Below are 21,839 nucleotides of genomic sequence, written 5' to 3' on the forward strand. Positions count from 1 at the left end.
AAAGACAGCACCAGTGACGGTATCCTATTATAATTTACTCTGACTGTAGTCATACTTACGAGGAATTTCATCACTTACAGCTTGTTCGGCATTTGTAGACCTTAATCGTGTAGAAGTTATAAATTAAAAAATACATTATAATAATACCGAAATCCTATCGATTGGAATGATATAATTTACCATTATTATTATTTTTTCTTTTTGTGGATTATTTATGTACAATATTTAAACAATAATGTTCTGTAGGTATGCCATTGCCGTGGTAAAACACATGATCTTATACTTTAATTGTCATCTTATGTATTGTGTTTATGAACAAAAAACAAAGTTCTATATTTATTGACATACAAATAATATAATACTAAATAAATACTACTACCGAATACCATAACAGTCCAAAAATATTGATTTCAACTCTACTTCCCAAGTACATGAATACTATCAAGTTATGACTTAAGGGTAGAAACTTCCTAACGAAAAGGATTATTGTATGGTACTCAACCCCTGCCTCTTATAGGTATCTTTTAATTAACAACTAATTTTGCTAGAGAGAGAGAGAGAGAGAGAACTAGAGTTGTGGTAAGGAAATAAAAAACATATACCTTTAGAATAAATAGGCAATTATATTAAGTGCGAACTCCAATAAACGTCTGATATTCAACATTCTTCAGTACACGTGAGCATAATAAAAGGTTCTTTTTTTTAATGATAATGAATATTAGGTTAATAAGTGATAAAGTATCCAATCAGGAATTAGCAATGGCCGATTCTAAATTTTCGAAGTTAATTCCATTGGGGTCATATTTATTTCTGAAAGCTTGGTAGTCGCCGGGCAACTGCTTCTTCAGTTCTTCAATATATCTTCTTAAAATATGTTTCTGTGTGGGTGTGCATTTCGCACATGAAGTCTGCACAATCTCTGGTATTGCTCCTGTAAATATAATTATATATGTATTTAGTCTTTGTGATGAGCAACGATTAAGTTTGCTATCTAATTAATGCATTTTCTATGTTAGCAATTGTGATTTGAGAATGTTTACTGAGATTACTGTTATTTTATAAGACCAATCTTTGAAATTTTTTTCTCTGCTACAAAAGTTAATGTAATGAGAACAGTAAATATGATGTTAAAAATGAAATACCTAAATATCAGCCCCGAAGTATTTGTAATTGCTGAGAAAAATTGAAGTTTCTAAGGTCAATATTTACGATGCATTGTCTTAAACGGATATGTAAATGAGAAATGCAGGTTCGAATAAAAAAGGTACGAGTATTCTATTGGTTTTCTTTTTTCTTAATTTAAATAATATATTATTAAATTATTAATATTTAAAGCTGATAATTTTATCACGAGACGAGTTGCAATAACTCAATATGAATATTTAATCAAAATTTAGTACAATTTTTATTGACTTTTAATATATATATATATATATAACGACATATATGTAGATATAATGATAATAAGTACAAAATTGTTTGGTCCTTCTTAACTCTTGTAAGTTTGGATTGGAAAATCAAAGCTCATTATAACAGTGTAATATAGGAAATCTCAAAATAAAAGATTACACTATGTTTCCTGACTTTTCGAAAAGAAACCGTGCCTAGCTGCTGAACATTATTATTAATGACTCTCATTAATAATGAAAAGAGGAAGGGGATTGTTAGAAATGACTTGTCGCGTCATTGTTATATACATATAATATATAGGGTACAGCACTATCAAATTCACCTTCACGTGATCTTCAATGAGACCTATCGTGACTCATTACTGGTGAATTCACATGTTGATATTCATAGGATAAAATCAGGGTTTGGGCCACAATTGGGACTATTATCTCGCAGCAGCGGGAGAATTATCTGTCTCTGGTGTGAGATAAATTCACTATAAATTAGGGTACACCATTTCATGTTAATTAAATAATAAAAAAAATATTAATTGAATTGAACTAGACGGAGATACAAAATTCTATGCAAAAAGCAGATAAATTAAAATCTTGCCTGTCAATTATGTAATGATTATATCTGTGTTTGGTAATATAATTATAATGATATAAGTAAACATTACTTTACTATTGATAAAAGGGTTATGTAAAAAAATTAAAGTCATCTTACGTTTGAGTGTGCCTGTTGTTCTTTGACATCTATTTTTATCAAGGTAGCAATCTACGGACATTTTCATGTATTTCGGATTGCGGACTAAAGTCTCAATATCCATGTTGTCATGCCTAGAGCTGTATTGTCTTGCTACTGCTACCGCTGCAATAGCTAGCACTAGAATAATATATTTCATCTTGATGAGCTGAAAAGAAATTGTTTCCTATATTAAAAATTTAATAATAGGAGAGTGTATGTAATCAACAAATTTTAAAATAGGAGAGTGTGAAAAAGTATTGAAGGCTTTCTTAACAGAAGTTCATCCATCGTATCGGCAAGCTGTGTAAAAAGAACTTCGTGTTTGTGTGGTTACCAATTAACCGTAATTATTTCGAAAACTCTGATTATTGGGTAGAAATATAGTCACTTATTTATTTATTTAAAACAATACGCACTTTTCTCAGGAAAAGACAAGGGTATCTGAATGTAGACTAAATAAATGGAATGGAAATATTTACTCAGTTGTTTGTATTAGCTGGCTAGTCTACGCTAAATTCTAATTGCGATTCCATAATATTAGATTATGCTGAATTGTGATTGAAATGACATAGACATTTTACGGCACTTTTTATTTCTCTTGAATTACACTACACTTGCAATGTGACAATGTTATAGGTATACTCATTTTAGTATTAATTAGGTTTTAAAAGAACAGTGCTTAGATATCTTGAAATAGAAATTAGACTCTAAAATAGATCTGCTATTGTTCTTACGGCAACGCGATATTTTCCTATTTTTATAAAATTTCAATACTAACTTGGCGAATTTACACTATAATAGGATGACACCCGCTACTTGCTGCAGGGATAAACTAAATGAACAAATATATATATATTCAGATGACACACATTATATATGGTTTCGGTTAGTCATTCTAGTAATTTATGTAAAATATAAAAGTACCTATTGTATATTGTTTCAATTCTAAGTATTTGTGTGTGTCATAAGTAGACCAGTGTTCATGAAAATACATCACATTACATATTGATTAATAAACTAAATATCTGGCGAAATTCGAATTTAAATCTTTGTTTTTACACTATTTACGTTTTTACAATTTCTTTTTATTTAATTTGTAGATAAGTATACATATAGTTAAAAATGCTTCATTCATATTGGCAGTAATTAAATAAATTCATCAAATTTTTAGAAGCCGAATAAGTACAATTAGAAGCAGACTGATTAACAAACAGACTAACATCTTTTGAGGTAAAAGATCTTTGATGTTCATTTAACATCGGTTCATAAATGGCTGATTTATCCGATGAAAATGAAACAGACAGACATATTTTTACATTTGAAATATAATATAGGATAACATAGATAGAATTTAATACGTTTTAAACCATTATATTATTATTTTTGTTTATAGATCAGAATGAGCAGATAAGATATCATATTAAACATAATAAAATAATGATTTCTAATGGCTTCTTTACTAATTTTATATTCTTTGCTGATTTTTTAGATATTTGGCGTATATGGTTCCTACGTAGTTAGTATTCTCTAGATATATTTTTTATAAATGGAGCAATGTATATTACAAAAACGATCCTTGATAGTTTATTATTATGTGGTCCATGATTCATGATAGTTTATATATATAATATAACCACATGTTCATATACACAAGTAAATTATCGTAATAATAACAGAGACGTAAATAAATTACAATAACAACATAAAATTAACAGAAATATTTAAATTTATATGAACTTTTAATGTGTTTGTTTGCTAACTTATATATGTACGTATATTCTAAAGGACTTTTAAAATTACTCATCATTTAATGGAGTAAAAGATTTAAGAGTAAAATGAATAAAGAATTGCAATGTATCATAAGAATAAGCATTACACACACACTATTCAATGTTACTATGAACTACATTAGCAATTCAAACTCAGTGCAATGAGTCTACAAACACCAATTCTATTCTGAGAAGTTTATGCATTCTGAAGAATAATATTTCCAAAAAGAATCGTTCAAGCGCAGTTAATGTGTTGTAAAAACCATAATAAAACATGTACATCACTATTTGATACTTATCCCAGATCATATAATTAATAATTACATAGCATGTTCCTTTTAAAAATATAAGCAGATATATATATAGCCTGGTATAATACCACCAGTTGTTTACCGCGTCTGCGTCTACACAATGTATTATTTTATATAAACAGTAATATCTTAAAATAAGGTAAATGAATGTAATAATAAATATATATATATATATATAATAGATATCACTACATTTGTTCGTGACAGAACGTGATACCTATATTACATTCTTAATTTCAAAAGCTATTTTATTCGTCATGATAATAACACAATTAAATATAATAAAAATCAGATATAACAACTATACCAATAAAAATGTACACGTAGATACAATTATCTGTAATCATTCTTCACTGTACCTATATTTTGATTTCATGAACAGGACATTTGTTTCGTAACTATGGGGAAATAAAATACCTATTTAGTTGTATTATTTTTTAAGTACAAGGGCACCTGCCCTGTATGCATGAATGCATGATTATACAGCTTTGTATACATCCAATATCCAATATCTACTGAAGGGAGTAATTATTAATTTATTGTTCTCATTTAACTCATGATAGTTAAATGAGAACAATAAATTAATAATTACTCCCTTCAGTAGCTATGTTTTCCAATTGTCTTCTATATTTAACCTATGTATATGTTGTACAATTCCGCCAGCACCTTTCTTTGTAAAACATCTCATTCATTGTAACATAAAAAAGAATAATATTTAAAATTAAGAATTGAAGTTCTAAATATTATATAATGTAATGATAAAGACAAATTGTTATATTTTTTGATGTAATTTATTTTTTATGTATAATGGCGGTTGTGATCAATTGTACGTCATTTTAAATACCTGCAATGAGCACAGCAATTTATAAATAGAACGTCGAAATTAAAACAACAGCCGGAATTGCACTATTTTTAACTTCCTAGTAAATCAGTGAGCGTATAATCACGGTTTTTAATGTTCGTAGAGTAAAATATTTTATTAGAAAATAAATCAATATTTTACTTAATTTTCTATTATTTAATATGTTTATAGTATGTCTTATATTAGTTTGTGGTTCTTACTAGTTAATGACTAGTTACAGTTTTTAACGACGTATAAAAAATGACAATATACCTACTTGCATTTTTTACATTCTCATCTCTTTTTTTCTATATTCTGGTTCTATAATAAATTTAATTTTTTTTCTCCAAACAAAGGTACAAGATCATACAGCCAAACCTCTATAACAAGAAATTATGCATATCATCACGATAATTGATCTGTATTAATTAGTTGTAACTAGGATACACTGGGACCTATTAAGCGAGCTGTCATTTCACAGGTTTTCCTTGTATTGAGGAAACCTATTTAGATTTCTCGGACTATAAAAACAATGAGTGTAAGTTTCAATCTCAGTATCTTGTGTATCTTACAAAGGTAAACATAAATAGTATTATTATAAGTTCGACTAGGCTAATATTATTATAATTTTTCGGGATAACTGTATAGTTCTAATGCATATAATTGAATTAGATTAAAAGTTAATTTTCAAGTCATTTTGGTTAAAGTACATGTATTATTTTTGTACTTGTAGAGTTATAAATTTAAAATAAATTAACATTAATTAAAGCCAGTTATTTTCTTATAATTAAACCTCTTCTATCATCTAGGTTCAAAATGCGTACCTTCTTCATTCTGGCTATTGCTGCGTTCGCTGTGTGCACAGCTAAGTACACGGAAATCTTGCAGGATGAAACGAAGCTTAGGGCGGCACTAGACTGTGTTTTAGACAGAACGCCTTGTGATCCTCAACAACAGGAGTTGAAAGGTAATTCTTTTAATATATTCCGTATTTTTTAAAGACTTTTCAATGGAGATAACCAATTAATGGGTGAGAACATCTCACCGAGAGATAGATATTGCAAGAAATTATCTGCGTAATTATGATATATGTCATATGTGTATTCTGGCAAGACTATTACTTTGTAAGCTGTTTCCGATTTAAAGAGAGATCATTCCTTTTATCCCGTTATTTCATAAAAAAAGATGCTTGGCGACTGAAATAGTGCCCTATTACTTAATAGCGCAGACGACTTTTTACACTCTACTCCCGTTCTAACTTGATATTGGTCCAGAATTAGCGAATGATATATTTCACAACTCTGAGTGTTATAAGACAAATGAAATAATATAGCAATATTAATTTTATTTCCTAAAAAATGATGTCTTATATTTATTAATCTAAATAGAGCATTTGCAATGTTAGGATTGTTACATAACAGACATGTACGATTTACTGAGACATTCCTATAATATTAAGAAATTTATTCAAATAAGTTATAAAATAATAGATATATCTTAATATATTATATATAATTCTTCTTTACGTGTATTTGTGATCTAATGACTATTTCTAAAGGGCTGGAAATAATTTTCTTAGTAACTATCTAAAAACCATTGAGTTTTCTTAGATACTTTGCTAACACATGGTTAGTTAAACCCGGTAGATAGTGCTGGTGTTCTGTAAAAAATACATCTTTTAATAATAATATAAAATAATAATAAAATATACAGTAGAAATAAATAAAAACATAAGTTTTAAAACTATAATTTTAAAATTAAACTAGTTTATGTCCCCCTAATATTTATATGTAGGGGACATTACTTATAAAAAAAAATTAAGAAATATGTCAAATGTGTCTAACTATAAATTAAGTAATAATTAAGTATAAATTTTAATGATTTTCTTTTGTTATAGACAAATTCCCTAGAATAATCTCAACCGCCTGCAGCACTTGCACACCAGAGCAAAAAACCAGGTACGAAGCGGCGAAGAAGATTATTAAGGATAAATATCCATCAGACTTTGAATTGTTGAAAGCTAAATATGCGCCCAAACCTTAAATATTATCAAACTGTGTAAAATAATATCGGTTGTAATAAAATGTTCGTTAATAATATATTGTTTGATTACACCCAAAACCATTATGTACTTTATACTAGTTGAGCCCGTGGCATCACTCCTTCAAAATGAATAGTGTTATTCTGATGAAACAATAATATAAGTTATATTATTGTTTCATTAAAATCCATTCAGTAGTTTTTGCTTGAAAGAGTAACAACCATCATCTCTATCCATCCACACTCACAAACTTCCACGTTTGTAATACTAGTAAGATACTGTGTAATTCATCGACATTGATTACCTGACATCGCCTGTTTCTTGTTGGGGTGGTGGAGGTAGTATAAGTAAAAACTCAAGGATTTCATTGATGTTTCTTTAATTTAATCCAAGATCAATTATCAAAAGAATTGTTATTTTACGACGATAAAATTATAGAACAATATCCCAAAGTGTATACGGATATGCCGCTAAATATATTAAAAATTAAGTTAAAACTATGGCTTTAGGATAAATGTTTATATTCATTTAATTAAATCTTAATTCTTTACATAGAATTGAACAATTTAAAACCATATTAGATTTTCATGTAGTATCTATATAGGTAATATTGGCATTAAGTAATTTTGATGGACGTGGAGATAATCGACCAACATGATGTTTTTATATTGATGTGTAGCCTCCGATAATATTTGATATTATCGGAGACTACATGGACATGGACAAAAAAGGTCATACTAAATGACCTGAACTCAGGCCAACAGGAAACATCAATGAATTCTGTTATAGATGTTTCTCATTCGATATTTATTCGTTTTCGATTCTTATACTTACATCGATATCTTATAATACCAATCATCCCTAGATGTAGGAGAATATTATAACAGCTAGTTTCTATCCCAGTAACCAAGACATGTAGCCGACGTTGTTTATAAAAAATAGTAGGCACATACAGAAAACAGCGTGAGAAGTTATCCAAGGCATTTCAGTAATAAATTATCAGTGCAATCTAGCCTATAAAATGACGGTGACAGAATTTATGAAGTTTTATAATGTGTAGTACATAAATAACAAGAACAATAGGAATTATATCGACTATTACGTACAGCATTGTTGAGATCTACTTAAAGAAAAAACTCCATGGATACAGGATACTTAGAATCTACATAAGTTCCGGTTATATTTCTAGATTGCTCAATATTTTTTGTATTACGTTATTGATTATATCAGAACTCGGTTTTTGTAAAGTGAACAATTATGAAAATTTTGATGTAGAAGCGTTATTAATAAATATTACAAGAACTAAAAAATTGTACCAGTGTGTACATGATGAAAATGCATGTTCTAATGATGACAGTGATATTAAATGTAAGCAAAATATAAATAATATAATAATATCTCAGGACAATTCACACAACGCCATCTAGTCCTAAGTTAAGCAGAGCTTGTGTTATGGGTACTAGACAACTGATATAAATACATGGATACAATTTTTTGGAAATAAATACATATTATACATAGAAAACACCCAGACCGATACAAACAATCATACTCATGAATACAAATGTTTGTACCGTGCGAGGAATCGAACCCGCGACCATCGGATAATAAAGCGGTGTGCTAAACCACTAGACCAGCGAGGCTGTATAATAATGGAAAGATATAAGTAAAATAAGCAAGTACTTGTAAGTGTATAACCTGCATATCGATGTCAATGTATATATAAGTTAAAAATATTAATATATGTAAATTTTAGGCACTGAACTTTTAAGGAAGTACTTTACTTACATATATCTTTCAATAAATATTTAATTTAATTTAGCAATTCAAGGTGTTTTTACAGTGAAAATCAGCTTAGAGCATATTCAATGATTGATCATCATGTAATGAAATACTACAATAAAGTAATTTTAGTTTTGTACTGTTCGAAGGATCTGCATTTCATATCGCCCTTACAATAACCGCTGATCTCCTCTTTTTCATTTTAATTTAGGGACTTCATTTTCAAAAATGAAGTTTGGTTAAATCTTTTCTCTTTTTAAACCCAATAAGATTTAAACTGAGTCAGTAAATTGCTATTTATTGTCAGCACTTAATCTCTATAGATATATATTAGATATATTAGATCAATTAGTTAGTTACACAAATGTAAACCCAAAATTTAGGCGTGCATTGCCAATCATGGAATTTTATGAAGTATATGAATACATCATGTACCAATTGCAGTGAAAAGGAAAAGGTGAAGTTCGAAAAATTAATGTCACTACAAAGATCAATCGGTGAGTCAAACATTCTGGAAGATCTCGTCACAGATGTGATACGTAAGTTCATGAACTTTAGGAATATATGATTAATACTAGTAAATATTGAAAATAATTACTCAAACCCAGAACTTAGTGTAAATATGGAAAATCATTATATCATTACAATATACGTCTTATAAGAATTATGATGTAAATTAATCTCAAATATTTTTCCTTATATAAATATAGACATCTTTGTATACTATGCATATGCGTATAATTACATTTCTAAAAACCTAACTATATGTTATTCTTTAATAGGAATATTAAAGTTTCTGGTAGGCAAATTAGATAAAAATTTTCACAAATATATTTGTTAAAATTGGGTAGGCATCAAGATTGTTATTATTTTATTTAACAATGAATTAATAGAATAACAGATGTATCGAATAGGTGCTTTATTTATTGTTAGCGTTTGATTATCCACATCCATCCATAGATGGCGATCTGCAAATGGACATTAATACACGTACAGAGTCAGAGGCATCACTAAATATGAAATAAATTTATTTCTGCACGTTTTGCACTTTTATACTAAAATCGGGTAGTGATATATTTAGTGTTGTAAACGTAAACATACATATCTTAGCTAAATATCATGTACCAACCGTCAAATAAATGCGCAGGCCGCAGCACACGACGGATTTACCGTTGTGGGACCGTATACCGACCGAGACCCAGTTTTGTCTCCGAGTACCCATTGGATACTTCAAGGATAGAAGCAACAGTTGAGAAAGTTGCATTGCTAATTATTATTCGAAATTTGAATGAGTATAAAAAATAGCGTCATAGAGCTGTAGCGGTATTTTTTCCAGTTTGTTCGGAGTTATTTCAAAAAATACAAATTGATATTTCGTGTTAACTAGTTTTATCAGTTTGATTCAATATAAGTTTAAAAATGATTTCAATATAAGTTTAAGAATATTTAATGTAAAACAATATTGAGTTGCAGTAAAATACAGTACAATGTAGCAAGCCTTATAGTATCATCTTTAATATTCATTCTTTGTTCATTAAGTGGTACATATAATTCTTACCAAAATATTATCATACAAGGTCATTTGCATATCGTTACCTACTTTATCTGCTTCAAACTGCGGTCAACATTGACGCGTGACCAATGCGCTGGATTGTTGGTTGTTTTGGGTTCAATATTGTAATTCAACGATACTTACCTACATCTCTACAAATAATATTATGACCATCTATACAAAACAAACCGTAGTAAACTTACGGTTTTACTTTTCTTCATGACAGAAATTTTGATTGAGGTTTTTTTTATTAACAATTTATAGTTGTTTAAGGGTTCTCTACAATAATATATATAACAGCCTTTAAAAAGCTTACGTACGTATTGAGAAATTAAAAAGGTTCCATTATGTGAATGAAATGTGATACATTATAAATATTTCATTTTCTACTTTATTTAAGATTGAATATAGATTTGGTGACTGCTTTAAGTCAAAATTTCCAGTTAAGTGGATATGGCATTTCAATTTACTTTGACTAACATGTGATGTACTCCAAGGTGTCCACATGAGCGTAGTCTCTAACAATATCTTCATATGTAAGTACACCTTATTTTATAAATGCTCTTATTTAGTAAATTTCATATAAGCATAGGTTTATACAAGAGATTTTGGAATGAAGTCGCATATTATAAAGAACATTTTCCAAAACCGTACTTTTGTTATATAGTATTAGTATAAAAAAGTTTTATGAATATAAATTTACAAATATCAGGCCAAATGAAAGTATTTTAGAATTTTAAAAAGATCGTTTTTTTGTTCCGCATCGATCCCCAAGAACACGTTAGACGGTAGCTTTCTTTAGTTCCGGAGACTGCATGTTTTGTATGCGGTCCGATACGTCGACCTCTTCCTTTGCCAGACTGGTTCTTCTATCGGTGGCCCACCATACCGACGGCGACCGCCGCACCCGGAGGACTTACTAACTTTCTCCAATAAGTGAGTATTTTTTATTAACTATACATAGAAAGTAATTTGTAAACTGTGAAAGTACATGCAAATGTGCTAGTGTGCGATGACAGAGTTACTATTGTGTGTTGTGTTTTTTTGTGTTATGACATTGGATGCCACAGTCAGGTTACTCTAAATGCTCGTATATTATTATGTTTCTTTTACTTATTTATTCTACTTATATTATTAAGTAAAGGCTCGTATACTTTAGAATTTATGTGTATGTTCTATTTCTCATTCATCCATTTATTCTCTAAAGTTCATACTTTGCGTTGTCTTTAAGTATTTTTAACTAATTTTGACCATACTTTCCTCTATCAGGAGTAATTACTTTCTTACTATTTTTTTATTATTAAAATTATTCATTTTGAACAGATAAGTAAGAAGCATGTTTATCTCCATGAGAAAATTAAAATTAAAGGCTATATAAATTTAATGACAACTTACTTAGCTGTCATTATTTTATTCGTTCTAGAGGTAATAAAGAGACTCGCTTACAAATTTATAAGTAAATTAACGGTAGTTTAATATATTTTTTTATTTATGTCATATTTTATTACAATGCAGAATATTTCACGTCAATGTGAACTAGTAAATGCATCAGCAGTTATAAACTGTTTTTTCATCAGCAGTTATAAACCAGTTTACAAGGGCATAGCCCTTGTTTTGCTAAATAATTTCTTAATCTGTTCGTATATTAAACTTAGTAACTAACTTACTAGTAAGGAATACAATATATTACAATAATAAGGAAAACATTGCTGGTACCACAGACAACATAATATTACATATTGGTACATAGGCGACGGTAACTGCTTCCTCTCATTTGGACCATAGGCCATAGTTGTCATTTTAATTATATAAATATAACTATTAAATTACAACTAGTACCAAATCAACGTATTATATTATACTTTTTTTATATTCTTTAACATTTATTATGTGTATTTATTACAAGTACTGTTACAAACATGAAGCAAATTCTACTGTGCCTGTGTGCATTGACTGCGCTGGCGTCGTGTGCTGCACAATATTACAATCGCTATGAAAACGTTAACGCCGATGTTATAATCCAGAACGACAGGATATTACTTGCATATTACAAATGTGTGATGGACAAAGGACCCTGCAATAAGGATGGCAAGAATTTTAAAAGTAAGTGTTAAGTAGCATTTAACTAAGTCTACCCATGGGGAGTATTTATAGGGACCGGAAGTAATGGCAATGTGTGAGTGATATCACGAGCGTCACATGATAACGTTATGTTCTTAGTGTTGGTCAAGTATACAGCGATGATTGTTACTTACTATCAGATGACCCGTCAGGTGGTTTCATTTTACAATTACACAAAGAAATGGGGAGTAGCAGATAGTCCATCATACCGTCCAGAATAGTGACTAATTTAACACAAAATGTATATATAGGTGTAATGTATCTACTATCAGAATTATATTACTACCAACCAACAATGAATTACTGGTAAAGTAGTAACTTTCCTTTAAGATATATGTATGTATGCTGAATATAGCAAAATATGTTGTGTTTACGACATCTGTTGCCACAAGTATTTTGGAGGAATTACTTATTGTATTCAGAAATAGAAATCAAAGAATGTTTGAACCATGAATGTTTTTTTAATATGATAACATATAAATATCTGAATCTTTCTAAATATTAATGGTTTAATAAAAGAAAAGCGATAAGTCGTCAATAATATCATTAGAAAATTTTCTTTTGACTCTATAACTTTATCAGCTAAAGATTTAATATCCATTCAGTAATTATAAATAAAAAAATATAATTCTTTAAATTTAGTATTGGAAAGAATATTTTGTAATGAAAGTACAGTTATTTGAACTACACACTATCGTCTTATATCGGAACTCGTTACATTGACCACTTTGTCATGTATTTCTACCGTCCAGTCATTTATGTTAGTTCCATTCTAATCATGTTGCAGTGGATGTTACGATGCCCGTAGTACTATTTATATTCATATATGCAATGGTTAGTAGTTTTCATTGGAATACAGGTGGGATTTTCCATCTATTATTCTATTTGCCATTGCAGTTGTATAATAAAAAGAGTAATAACCCTGCACAATTCACACAGCGCCATCAAATCCCAAACTAAGTTTGTGTTATGGATGCCAGAAAATTTATAGAAGATACAAGGAGACTTGTCTTTTTTCGTAATACAAACATAACATACATAAACGGCTTACATGGTCTAGCAGTTTAGGACACCGCCTTCCTTTCGATGGTCACGAGTTCGATTCCTCGCACTGTATAAACACTGTACATTCATTAGTATGAGTGTTTGTATCGGTTTGAGTATTTTCATCTAAGTAGACCGGACCAGAAGTAACCGTAGCCAGTCCGAATAATGAGACCCCTCAGCTAGGGAGTTCATTCAGCAGGTTTTTTTGTTTTATAATCTCAGGACAATTTACACAGTACCCTCTAGGCCTAAGTTAAGCTAGCTAAAGCTTGTGTTGTGGGTACTAGATAACTGATACATATACATAGATATATTTTTTTCTGTAAATACATACATGTTGTACGTAGAAAACACTCAAACCGATACAAACAATCATACTCATGAATACAAATGTTTGTGCCGTGTGAGGAATCGAATCCGCGACAATTGGTCGTAAAGTGGTGTGCTATACCGCTAGATCACCAAGGTCGTCAAAATTTATGTTCGTATATTGGTACATACGTGGTTTATATTAACTAAAGCTATATTACAATTACTTTATGTTCACAGAGGTACTGCCTGAGACGCTGTCGACAGCCTGTGGGCGGTGTAACCCTGTCCAGAAGATTGTAGTTCGTAAGCTACTAAATGGTATCAGGGCAAAGAGCGAGGCCCGTTTTCTTGATCTTCTCGATAAATATGATCCAAAACGTACTAACAGAGATGCGTTATACGACTTTTTGACTACTGGTGCATAATTTAGTATTCATTTATTTATACAATATGTTAAAAAGTAGACTACAAAATGGAAGTAGACCTACTTATGTACATGCCAAATTTGCCATTGAATTGCAAGAACATGGTGTATGTACCTATCTAAAAAGTTGCAGGGAAATGCATTTATAATGTTAAGTATTCCTAATTTATTATTAATAGTAATAGTAATTAATACTCTAATATTAAATAGTAACAAAATGTAACATTGTTTTATTGATTATTAGAATCATTAACAATATTGTAAACGTCAGTTGTGGTCAATATGGGCGTTAACATAATGACTTTAATTGACATTGGATACTTTGATCCGGTAATAATAGTTCATGTAATCCAGTTAATGGTGATATATGTCAAGCATCTTATCTTCCGAGAACTTTAAAACCTTGAATAGTCAATATAAATAAATAAAAGGTGGAAAATTGTGGTCATACAGTATTTGTAAAACGAACAAGGAACATTCTGGTCGGAGTAACCTAAAATGTTACTTTTTATAGTATTATGTGTAACTGGAGCTGTATTAGCTCAGGAGAAATATGAGTCGATTGATGATAATTTTAATTTATCTGAAGTATTGGGCAATGAAAGACTTTTATCGGCTTACTCCCGTTGTTTATTAAACAAAGGACCATGTACTCCAGAAATAAAAAAACTAAAAGGTAAGAATAATAAATTGTCTTAACCTGTGTATTTAGTTAAATTTTATAAAAGATGTTACAATATAAATTTGACACATTAATTAGGGATCACATGTTATTAAAAACAAATACATTTGAATTTACCTTCTACAATAAAAGCAATTATAAAACTATTTACTAGTACATTGGCCAAAATTAAAGGTTTATCCATCCCATTTAAAATTAGTACTGATGTGATGTAACCATGAAATAAATTATATTTACAACTGTATATACAATTAATATCATAATTAAAACATGTTATTTATTATGTGTACATTTCGTATCCGGTAATATAAAAATATATACGAAATATTTTTATTTACTCGTGTTCATTTGACTTAATAAGCTGTACGCGGTTAGTCATAATGTCTTATATAAGGCTAATCCTAGATTATTACTTTACTATTTAATCTTTTATTAAACAGCATCAAACTTTCATGAGATAATATTTCTTCATCTTCTTTAAAAACTCTTTTTACTTCTTCTGGTTCTTACAGTCTACATGTCACAGTTAGTAACAATACCAAGACTGTGGACGTAATCATCGTTTTGCATGTATTTCATGAGTTATTCTGAATCTGCTCTAAAACTAGCTGTAGATGTTACTGGAAAATCAGTACCTAAATATTTTCCGCATAATTAGCATAAGCCTCTCAATAATTTATGTCAATTACTTATTGTTTTTACCATATCTCTGTAAATTTATGAATAATCCATGCATTCATAAAATAAATAGGCAAGATACATTACAACTCAGGAGAGGATTTAATTTTTGAGTCAAAGAGTTTACTACACATACATATATTCTATAATCATGCAGCTTTCCATAAGAGCAGTAGAGTTTCGATTAGAGATTAATTAAAAACATCTTATATAAATTACTAGTAGAGCGCCTAATAAAAACAATCTATTAATATGATTGCATACATTTTGTTCTCATACAAATGTACTAGGGAATATAAGTGAACTTCATATTAGAAATCATAATTACAGTAACCAAGTAAATATGCTTCCTTAACGTAAAGTGAATTTAATGAAATAATAATACATTTATAATATACCATATACACATTTTAGAATTGATACCTATGGCATAAGACCTATTAGTTATAGTTTTAGGGCACAACATTATTTCCAATTTAGTACTTTCAAAGTTTTTTTTACATATAACACATATAAATGTATTATACGTAAAAAATAAATGTGTTATATGTAAAAAAAGTCTCTGAATTGCATATCAATCTCAATAAGGGTCTAAATATATAATAGGGGACCGTCGTTTTTTTTAGTATATTTAATGTCATAAATTTTTTAAAATGAATGGATTTAATTCTAGAAAAAATACCAGAAATCTTGGAGACCAGATGTGCCAAATGTACTGAAAAGCAGAAGAAGTTGGGTAAGCAGTTAATACAGGAAGTGAGAAAGACGCACCCTGATATTTGGAAAGAATTTGTCCACAAATATGATCCCAGTGGTAAATACCAAGAGGCGTTTCAAGACTTTTTAAAGTCATAAAGTATGTAAAAATATATACTTTACACGATACCATACAATATATACATTTATATAAACTTTAAAGCAAAATAATAGGATAGGTAAATTTATTTATACATATAAATATATGAATAATAAAATAAATAATGTGTAAAATTAGTTTTATTTTCTTCAGTTTCTGATTTCAAAAGTCTCCAATGCTCGTTTAAATGAGTCATAACAAACCCATTCCTGTGAATGATATGTTTTTGCTTTTTCCCACAATGCATTAAATTTTTCATCGCTAAAGTTTTCTCCGCAAGCTTCAAAAACTCTTCTTACAATATTTGGCTCGCGTTTAACGTACATATCTCGATGATTAACATGAAGTAAAGTTAAAACGCAAGGAGATAAACAAGATCTCACATCTGATTCATGTGGAAGACATATTCTATCTGCTTTACAACATTTTTCAGGGCTTATGGGATAGTCTAAATCAAAATAACGACCGGATGGTAATCCTGCCATAGGTCTCTGATCTGATTTTTGATCAGGTTTTACCATTTCACTATACGTTGTCTTAAAATCGAGACAATTTTGTGGTACATCATGAATTTTAGGTATTTCAGGAGAAGGTTCTCTGTAATTGATAATATGAACAAACATTTCATATTTAATCCTATGTCCATCAAATGCTTGCCATAGTGATAATAAAGGTTCTATTAATGCTGGATCAAATCTTATTAATTTAGTCCCACAAAATTTATATACTTCACCTTTTGGAAGCCACCCACATTTAAGTTCGTCAAAATTTTTTAAATTTAAATAAAATCCACGAAAGAAGGTTGGTAAGAAACGTTTGGACAAAGATTTACGCAGTGTGTTAAGGTGCTTTAAGCATTTACGAATGTAACCCAGACCAGGATTGATTTCACAAAATGTGAGACACTCCGGCAAATTATCAGGAGGTTTTAGTTTGCCAAAGCTGTGGCCCTCACATACTTCTTTTATATTTCCATTTGGCGTTAAGGCGGTACCAAATCTAGGCTGTTTTGTATCTAAAAAATTTGCTTGTACAGTATTTACAATGGTTCGATTTCCTTTTCCTATAATAATTCTATCATCAGTTAAACAACATTTTACATATGAACCTCTTTTATCAACATAGGTTCTGTGCCCATAAGTCAAATTGGAATCAAATGCAGGTTTACAGTAATTATATTCTTTTTGTTCTCCGGGACGCTTTGAGCAAGTATTATCCGGATATGGGTCCTTTGGCATCACGATATCATACAAGCGGCCATGAAATGGAGTTTTCTTTCCGAATGTGGTTCCAAATACATCAAATCCCTCTGGAAACATTGGAACCGAGTCATGCATACCTCCAATTGGTTTTTTCCAATACGAAGAATATGTAGTATCTTTAAAATCGTCGACTAATGATTGAAATTTTGATTTATTTGGTGGATTAACAATCTCAGCGACGTCACAAAAGGGTCCTCCATTTCGCTTGTCAGGTGATATAGGATTGCGCAATGGAGGAAGCGCACGTGGTTTATCTACTGGAATAATGGCATCGCGTATAAGAGAGTCTACTTCATCTTTTAATAAGTAATGTTGCAAAGAATCTTCTACATGGTCATCAGGTTGAGCTGTTGGTAGACCCGCTGCACATAGATTTGGACTTCTTTCTATAAACATTCCATGATTGCCTTTCCCACCACAGGTTGATTTCTGACAATCTACAGGCATGCTTTATTATTTTTAAACTAAATACTATACAAATATATATATTAAACTATATTGAAATATCTATATATACAACTATATTTGTCAAAGGAAACACGATGTCAAAGCGGTCGTGATTATCAAAATGAAAGGTTCATTGGAATTTTGTAGTGTTTTATAGAAAAAGGTTTTATTTTGGCAACATTTATTTATAAAATATGAATATATTCTATTGCACATTTATAGTAATAACAGCACACTGAATCTTGCTGAATACATGTAATACAAATTATATGCTTGTATAGTACTTAGCAATGTGCATATTACAATGGCATACAAGGCTCTAGAATGGTAATTGTAGGCTATATTTACTATGTGACCAATTAGGGAGAATGACAACAGGCTTTATATAAGAAAGAAGAGTCAATCCTGATTATTTAGTTATAAGATATGAGTTAACAGAAGTGAAGTGTTAAAATGCGGTAGGTACTTACTAGAATGTTCCATATAAATTATGTCAACCGGTTAATATTTATTGTGAAACAAAATATTCATTTAGCTAGATAATAAATAGTCTGTAGAAAGTAAATTCTTAATTATTAGTTAGTTTAATTGTTTAAATTTAATATCCTTTTAATATGTTATATTAATTATTATAGATGTTACACGCGAACTTTGATAATTTAGTAGAAAGTTAACAATCATAAGAACTTTCTGTTATAGTAAAACAGCAAAGTTTTACCACATTTGATAAATAAGGTAAGCAGGGTCTAACTGAATACTATAAGATTACCGTAGTACATAGAAGCCCGATTAGGATTATGATTTTTTCTATTCTTCATTATACTCTCCAATAAACTAAAATTTTCACCAACTACTAATGTTCAGCAACATCTTACCTACTGAAATTTATTATTCCAGATGAAAATGATTTGGTTATTAATTATTGTTGTTGCAACATTATCTACGACAGTTGCAGCTGACTTCTACAGTTCCCGGTATGACAATTTCGATGTTCAGCCACTTTTAGATAATAATAGAATACTTCTCAGTTACGCTAAATGTTTTCTCGACCAAGGACCATGCACACCTGACGCCAAGGATTTTAAAAGTAAGTTTTATATCTAATATAATTACATACACTATCTGGAATATACATATGTCTAAATTGTGACTCTATAGACAAACAGCTAAATATATTATTTATTTAGATATATAACAATAATAAACAAATAATACTTTACCACTGTTATTTGTAAGTGATGATGGAATGGCGCTTTACCGTGCACTAACAGTGTACGCATCAGTGATAGATAATAAAATGAAGCCTGTTAGTTGTGGCTAGGGTTCATGATTTCTCGAGCTTTTCAATTTCTCGGGTCTCGAGAATTCTCGAGGTCAATTTCTCGGGTCTTCTCGGGTTGTCGAGAAATTTACATTTATGTACGTTTTCTCATATTATTTGGTTCCAATAACGTCAAAAAATTCAGTGGTTTTCCTCTCAAATAAAAGTATCAAATTAAACTTTTATTGAGTATATTTAAAAACATTAATATTACACATGAATATTTTTTTTTTAAATAGAGAAATAATATTAAAATGAAATTGGCGTTTTGTCGTACTGGTCACTTTGATCTCAAATATCTCCTCTTTGGTTAGGAATTCCATTTCCAAATTTATACAGCTATTCACTTTAGGTTACTCACAGCATACACAATGAAAAAACTTAAAATATCGCGTTATTTACGAGTACGAGTTCCGCTGTGGCACCAGTGCTACACGGTGCTAAACGGCTCGAAGTATTAATGATGTGTATGGCAAAGAGTGGTCTCGCAAAAGAAAACACGTGCATTTTTGGTTCCAACGTTTTCGTTCTGGAAATTTCGACGAACCAATACTGCCCCAAGCGAAATATGGCTCAAAAAATGTTACTTGTGAATGGACTATTTTCGATGTTGTTCACTTCGGCTTTCTTAAATCTGGTCAGACGATTACGCCAAATGTGTATCAGCAATTGAGAAACCATGATGGAAAAGCTAGCAAAGCTAAACAACCAGGCTGGTCAATCGCCAAGAACGCTTAACCATATAGTACAGTTACCAAATTAAAAGAGCTTCAATTGAATGTCTAAGACAACCACCGAACCTTGCACCAACAGATTACCATTTTTTTCGAAATTTGGATAACTTCTTGCAAGGGAAAAAATTACATTCCGATGGGACAGTCCAAAGTGCAAAAACAAAAGGCAAAAGTGCATAAATAGAAATGGTACATACTTTGATTAAATAAATATATATTATATATTATTTACTTTGATATATTTTGAAAAAAAAAAAACTTTAATTTTATTCCCTTACAAAACGCCAATTTCATTTTTTTAGGACCTAATTATTCAGACTTATATTTATAATGATAGCACCATTTTTGGCTGCTTATTTAGATAAAAAAAAAACAATGTAAACAAAAATAGTTTCTACAAAATAAAAAAATAACACGAAAGAAAACAAAAACGTTAATATCTTAAATTATTGCGCCGCCACGCAACAAAACAAAGGGCAATTTAATTTCTATTTAGGTACATGATTTCTCGAGTTCTCGACTTTTCTCGAGCTTGATTTCCCGGGAACAAAACCCATGAATCCCGGGAATTCTCGAACCGAGAATTCCCGGGAATGAACCCTAGTTGTGGCAAAATTGACTTTCAGTTATTTACGATTGCTTTCAGGGGGATCGATTGGAGGTCAAATTGACTTGGTAGATTGCTATCATGAAGACACTATGTAGTTTGCACTATTACAATCCTCTCACATAACAATTGTTTTGTATCCAAATATACATGATGATGAACCATAGAAACATTCGAGTAATTTTTACTGTAGAATAAAATTATTTCCTGTATAATTTTAATGTTACCAGTTATTTCTATCCAGAGGTCATTCCCGAGGCCTTGGAGACATCATGTGGCAAATGTACACGCAAACAGAAACAACTGATCAAAAAAGTAATTGGCGCCTTAATGGAGAGACACCCTGAAGCCTGGAATCAGCTCATGGAGAAGTATGATAAGGATAAAAAATATAGAGACAATTTTAATAAATTCTTAAATGAAAAGGAGTAACGTTAATTAGGTCAAGTGAATAATTATATTCTGTTGTTTTAAGATGTAAATCTTATATGTATAATGTAGTTTATGCCGTCTTGTATATTTCCACTGTGATAATAGCAACATGCAAGATCGAGTGTAAATGGGAAGTAATGTGATACTGTGACGCAAATGTGACGTTTGACTTAATAAGTGCAAATTATTACTTGCATGCAACACACAAAATACCTGGAAAACTTTGTACACATTGCAACTGCTTCGTGTTCTTGAAATCATTCCCGCATATCTTACATAATCAACTATATCAAAGATATTTGGTTCATTACTGTTAAAACAATTCAATCGTAAAATCTGCTATCTTAATTAGAATCATTTTATAAGAAAAATTAAGCACATCAGGAAATATTTATAAATATTTATTATACTGTAAATTACACTTGTATGGGATTATTTTGGAACATATTGTTAATTAAAGAATTATGACTTAAATTAATTTTTA

General features: G+C 30.0%; 6 protein-coding genes across 7 annotated transcripts; 4 read left to right on the plus strand and 2 right to left on the minus strand.

Annotated features, from left to right (window-relative positions):
• Positions 1 to 698: 698 nt before the first annotated feature.
• LOC131853849 (allergen Tha p 1-like) lies at positions 699 to 2,992 on the minus strand. Its single transcript, XM_059204909.1, has 3 exons — positions 2,915 to 2,992; positions 2,116 to 2,302; positions 699 to 931 (listed from the first exon to the last, which is right to left on the minus strand). Exons 2-3 carry the CDS (start codon positions 2,291 to 2,293, stop codon positions 747 to 749), a joined length of 363 nt encoding a protein of 120 aa, XP_059060892.1. The 5' UTR covers positions 2,294 to 2,302; positions 2,915 to 2,992; the 3' UTR covers positions 699 to 746.
• Positions 2,993 to 5,528: 2,536 nt separating this feature from the next.
• On the plus strand, positions 5,529 to 7,117 carry LOC131853850 (allergen Tha p 1-like). 2 transcript variants are annotated; one of them, XM_059204910.1, is made up of 3 exons: positions 5,529 to 5,595; positions 5,867 to 6,024; positions 6,955 to 7,111. In XM_059204910.1, the coding sequence occupies exons 2-3, from the start codon at positions 5,874 to 5,876 to the stop codon at positions 7,098 to 7,100; spliced, it is 297 nt and encodes a 98-aa protein (XP_059060893.1). In that variant the 5' UTR covers positions 5,529 to 5,595; positions 5,867 to 5,873; the 3' UTR covers positions 7,101 to 7,111. The 2 variants fall into 2 exon arrangements, with proteins under 2 accessions (XP_059060893.1, XP_059060894.1); XM_059204911.1 differs by lacking the exon at positions 5,529 to 5,595 and adding an exon at positions 5,628 to 5,633 and having other exon boundaries at positions 6,955 to 7,117.
• A 693-nt stretch (positions 7,118 to 7,810) lies between these two features.
• Positions 7,811 to 9,905, plus strand: LOC131853731 (uncharacterized). Its single transcript, XM_059204750.1, has 4 exons — positions 7,811 to 7,829; positions 8,329 to 8,466; positions 9,264 to 9,419; positions 9,814 to 9,905. Exons 1-4 carry the CDS (start codon positions 7,811 to 7,813, stop codon positions 9,903 to 9,905), a joined length of 405 nt encoding a protein of 134 aa, XP_059060733.1.
• A 1,399-nt stretch (positions 9,906 to 11,304) lies between these two features.
• Positions 11,305 to 16,634, plus strand: LOC131853732 (uncharacterized). Its single transcript, XM_059204751.1, has 5 exons — positions 11,305 to 11,368; positions 12,339 to 12,535; positions 14,150 to 14,331; positions 14,829 to 15,012; positions 16,370 to 16,634. Exons 2-5 carry the CDS (start codon positions 12,352 to 12,354, stop codon positions 16,549 to 16,551), a joined length of 732 nt encoding a protein of 243 aa, XP_059060734.1. The 5' UTR covers positions 11,305 to 11,368; positions 12,339 to 12,351; the 3' UTR covers positions 16,552 to 16,634.
• Positions 16,469 to 21,790, plus strand: LOC131853846 (ejaculatory bulb-specific protein 3-like). The gene is made up of 3 exons (XM_059204904.1): positions 16,469 to 16,552; positions 19,159 to 19,348; positions 21,168 to 21,790. Exons 2-3 carry the CDS (start codon positions 19,159 to 19,161, stop codon positions 21,353 to 21,355), a joined length of 378 nt encoding a protein of 125 aa, XP_059060887.1. The 5' UTR covers positions 16,469 to 16,552; the 3' UTR covers positions 21,356 to 21,790.
• LOC131853836 (EF-hand domain-containing family member B-like) lies at positions 16,698 to 18,585 on the minus strand. The gene has a single exon (XM_059204892.1). It carries the CDS (start codon positions 18,259 to 18,261, stop codon positions 16,702 to 16,704), a length of 1,560 nt encoding a protein of 519 aa, XP_059060875.1. The 5' UTR covers positions 18,262 to 18,585; the 3' UTR covers positions 16,698 to 16,701.
• Positions 21,791 to 21,839: the final 49 nt, after the last annotated feature.

The sequence above is a fragment of the Achroia grisella genome, unplaced genomic scaffold (assembly GCF_030625045.1).
Source record: "Achroia grisella isolate CSIRO2021 unplaced genomic scaffold, CSIRO_AGI_Agris_v1 utg906, whole genome shotgun sequence".
NCBI lineage: Eukaryota > Metazoa > Arthropoda > Insecta > Lepidoptera > Pyralidae > Achroia > Achroia grisella.

Excerpts from the sequence above, each read along its gene's own strand:
- LOC131853849 (XM_059204909.1), bottom strand. The coding sequence starts at position 2,293 with ATGAAATATATTATTCTAGTGCTAGCTATTGCAGCGGTAGCAGTAGCA. Across the intron at positions 932-2,115 it reads AACAACAGGCACACTCAAAC|GAGCAATACCAGAGATTGTG; the intron begins GTAAGATGACTT and ends TTATATTTACAG.
- LOC131853731 (XM_059204750.1), top strand. Across the intron at positions 8,467-9,263 it reads TGATGACAGTGATATTAAAT|GCGTGCATTGCCAATCATGG; the intron begins GTAAGCAAAATA and ends CCCAAAATTTAG. Across the intron at positions 9,420-9,813 it reads TCTCGTCACAGATGTGATAC|CGTTTGATTATCCACATCCA; the intron begins GTAAGTTCATGA and ends ATTTATTGTTAG.
- LOC131853836 (XM_059204892.1), bottom strand. The coding sequence starts at position 18,261 with ATGCCTGTAGATTGTCAGAAATCAACCTGTGGTGGGAAAGGCAATCAT.
- LOC131853850 (XM_059204910.1), top strand. The coding sequence starts at position 5,874 with ATGCGTACCTTCTTCATTCTGGCTATTGCTGCGTTCGCTGTGTGCACA. Across the intron at positions 6,025-6,954 it reads TCAACAACAGGAGTTGAAAG|ACAAATTCCCTAGAATAATC; the intron begins GTAATTCTTTTA and ends CTTTTGTTATAG.
- LOC131853732 (XM_059204751.1), top strand. The coding sequence starts at position 12,352 with ATGAAGCAAATTCTACTGTGCCTGTGTGCATTGACTGCGCTGGCGTCG. Across the intron at positions 12,536-14,149 it reads GGATGGCAAGAATTTTAAAA|AGGTACTGCCTGAGACGCTG; the intron begins GTAAGTGTTAAG and ends TTATGTTCACAG. Across the intron at positions 14,332-14,828 it reads ACGACTTTTTGACTACTGGT|CCTAAAATGTTACTTTTTAT; the intron begins GCATAATTTAGT and ends TGGTCGGAGTAA.
- LOC131853846 (XM_059204904.1), top strand. The coding sequence starts at position 19,159 with ATGAAAATGATTTGGTTATTAATTATTGTTGTTGCAACATTATCTACG. Across the intron at positions 19,349-21,167 it reads TGACGCCAAGGATTTTAAAA|AGGTCATTCCCGAGGCCTTG; the intron begins GTAAGTTTTATA and ends ATTTCTATCCAG.